General features: G+C 53.6%; 1 protein-coding gene across 1 annotated transcript in view; it reads right to left on the reverse strand.

Annotated features, from left to right (window-relative positions):
* Positions 1–185: 185 nt before the first annotated feature.
* The window catches only part of KLHL26 (kelch-like family member 26), a 4734-nt gene continuing 1627 nt past the window's right edge, over positions 186–3292 (reverse strand). Inside the window, exon 2 of the mRNA XM_009995071.1 lies at positions 186–1767. Coding sequence (XP_009993373.1) covers positions 186–1767 — 1582 coding nt within the window. The remainder of the gene's footprint in view (positions 1768–3292) is intronic.

Raw genomic sequence — 3292 nt, forward strand, 5'->3', positions numbered from 1 at the left:
CCTGCTGAAACTGGCTTGCCAGAACACCACGCAGGAGGAGGAGGGACTTTCTGGAGGAGGGAACACAAGCTATTTTTCTCCTTCCCTCACCCACAAAATGCACAACACCGTTGGCAAACAAGAAAGGAACATCACAGCATCCTGGTAACATGCAACACGGTGGCTTCACAGGCCAAGGAGTGTAGTCATCTCTGGGTGGTGACCTGTGGCAGGATGACAGGAGCACATGCTATCCCAGCAAAAGACTCTGGAAAATGCAGGTCCCTCTCCCACTCATCAGTTTCTGTGTTATAGACCTGCACGATGCTGGTGACGTTGTTCAGGTGCCAGTTGTACCCTCCCACGATATAAATCTTCTTCTCTAGCAAACAACAGCCAGCCTCCGACTGCCCCGCGCGCATCGGGCTCACCGTTGTCCACTGGTCTGTTTCAGGCACGTAATATTCCACAGCCAAGACATCAAAACACCGGTCAACATGGTCCATGCGGCCTCCCAGGGCGTAAATCCTGCTGCTGGCACTCACCATGGCATGCAGGACCCTGGGCTCGTTCATGGGGGTTTTAAACTCCCACTGATCCATGGTGGGGTCATAACAGTGCAGGGCTTTTTTGTCCTCCACCGAGATGCCATACCCACCTGAGATGTACAACTTGTCTCCCACTGTGGCCCCAGCGTGGCCCCACGTCCTGCGTTTCAGGGAGCAGACGTAAGTCCACTCGTTGTTTTTGGGGCAATACTTCTCCACAGAGGCCAAGCTCCCCGAGCGGTTCCTCCCCCCGGTGGCGTAGACCATGCCGTGGAGGACGTTGAGCTGGAACTGGATCCTGCTCTCCTGCATGGCCTGGATGCGCAGCCACTGGTTGAGGTGTGGGTCGTACCTGTAGCAGATGTCCACGGCTCCCTCACCGCTCCGGTACTGCAGGTGCTGCCCTCCCACGATGTAGACAAAGTTGTCCAGCACGGCCACGCAGGAGTGGCTGCTGCCCACCTCCATCTCTGTCAGCTCCTTGAACTGCCTCCCGCCGGCATCAGGCAGGTAGTAGACCTTGCAGCTGACGGTGCGGTCGTTGTCGGTGTAGGGGGTGCCACCAAAGGTGATGAGGGACACGACATCCGAGCGGATGGTGGTCCGAGGGGACTGCATCTCGTGCTGGCGGAAGGGCAGGATCTGGTAGTTGAAGGCTTCCAGCAGGTACTGCCGGCACAAGACGTCTTCCACCATGATGTCCAAGGTCTGGACACTGTCCACCAGCTCCGAGGACTTCATCAGCGGGAAGCGGATGTGGCAGAGGACCTGGCTGGCGCTGGCGCGGCGGGCAGGGTCGTACTGCAGCCAGCGGACGGCAGCACGGAAGAGGTCGATCTCACTGCAGCTCTTCAGCTTATTGCTCTGCAGGAAGAACACCAGGCGCTCCAGAGGTAGGTGGAGGAAATCCTCTTCCTCAGAGATCTGGAGGAAATGCCTGAAAGTGAAGGCATCGACTGATTCCTTCAAGGATGCGAGGCTGAAGGTGGTGGCCATCTGCCCGATGTTGAGACATGTTTCTACGCTCATGGCAGACTTCAGGAATTCTTCACAGAGCTCCACCACAGGCACCATCTGGAGGAAGACAGCAGCTCCCAGAACATCCTGGATGCAGTCAAGATCAAGAGTCACTTCAGCACTGTAGGCAAAGTCTATGATGTGTTTCAGGCCCTTTGCAGATACACCCTTCAGTTCGATCACATCTTGGCTGGCTTCTCTCATCCCGCCTGTGAACATTGCCCTGGAGGGTAAAAACACACAGAAAAACACATGTAAAATAATGTATCACTTCAGAATTTGATTAGTTTTTTTTTTAAAACATACTGATTCTCTTAGGGAGGGTGGGGAACTGGAAAAATAAATCAAGTGAAACCTCTAAAAGCCAGGAGAAATCAGAGCGTGCAGTTCCTTACACAGAGCACAAACAGGGCATGAGAAGCAACATCCACGCAGGAAGTGAAGGGGTTTGATCCTACTGGCAGCACAAAGAAAAGTGGATCACAGGACACAGCTTCAGGAAAGGAGAGAAGCTCTCAGAGCAAGGAGGGTAGTAACCTGGACACCAGTGAATCCATGATATTCATCAACCAAAGGACACAAAGGGATCTGCATCAGCAGAGGTTGGTAACCATGCCCAAAGAGCTGGAGGATGCAGGATGTGCCAGCACAAAGGAAGGACACACGTGGGCAGACCCCCAAGTTCAGGAGGTCTGCCATGCTCCTGGCTTGCCAGCAGCACTGCCTGCAGGCCCAGGGCTCCCCTCTAGCTACAGAATGGCTTAAATACTGCAGGTGTGTAAGACATCTCACCATCAGCTTTGGTAATCACCACAGAACCTCCCCTCCCAGGCTCATCCCCAGCACCTCAAGAAAACAGGAGTTGCAGCCACTCCAGGGAAGGTCAGTGACGTCGCAGTGTGATGGCAGGGGCTGACAGGCAATTCAAAATAAAAATAAAGATTTAGTTACAGCACAGCTGCAAGCACATCAGTTGAGCAGGCCAGGCAGAGATTAGGCCCTAGATCACCTCCCTGGGAGGCTCCTAAATTCCACAGGAAGCAGACACCCCGCCCAGAACTCTGTGCAGGCATCTTGGAAACTGCTCCTCCAGAGCCCTGCTGTGCTTCCCAGCCATGGGGCTGGTGGCCTGATGGACCCAAGGAAGCTGTGGCTGCCCCATCCTTGGAAGTGTTGAAGGGCAGGCTGGATGGGGCTCTGAGCAGCCTGGTCTGGTGGGAGGTGTCCCTGCCCATGCAGAGGGGTTGGATCTAGTTGATCTCTCAGCTCCCTTCCAACCCAACCCAGTCTGGGATTCTAGGAATATCCTGGGAACACTGTCAAAGGACAGGAGTTCCAAGTTTCCTGTCCAGCCCAGGCTAGCAAACCTGCTGCTGTCCAGTATAAATCCAAGAAATCTTAAATGACCTAAAGAAGGAAATATCTGCACATGAAACCAGCTCCTTGTGACCTGGTGACCAGGAATACTGCTCACAATGATCAGTCCACAGAGCAGATGAGAGCATCCTGAAAAAACTGAAATCCCCTCGTACATCCCACGTCCCAGAACAGCAGGCTGCCCTGATCCCTGCCCAGAGGAGCTGCAGACACCTGTGCTCCTGCATCAGCTGTGCAGCCCTGAACGTGCAAGAGGACAGAAAAGCTTCATTGTTGCCATGATGTAGACAAATCACCACACAGAATGCAATTCCCTTAAAAAATATTACGGTTCCAAAACACTGATTATATAAATGCCTCGATTTCACTCT

This window comes from Chaetura pelagica, unplaced genomic scaffold (assembly GCF_000747805.2).
Source record: "Chaetura pelagica isolate M959 unplaced genomic scaffold, ChaPel_1.0 scaffold463, whole genome shotgun sequence".
Lineage (NCBI taxonomy): Eukaryota > Metazoa > Chordata > Aves > Apodiformes > Apodidae > Chaetura > Chaetura pelagica.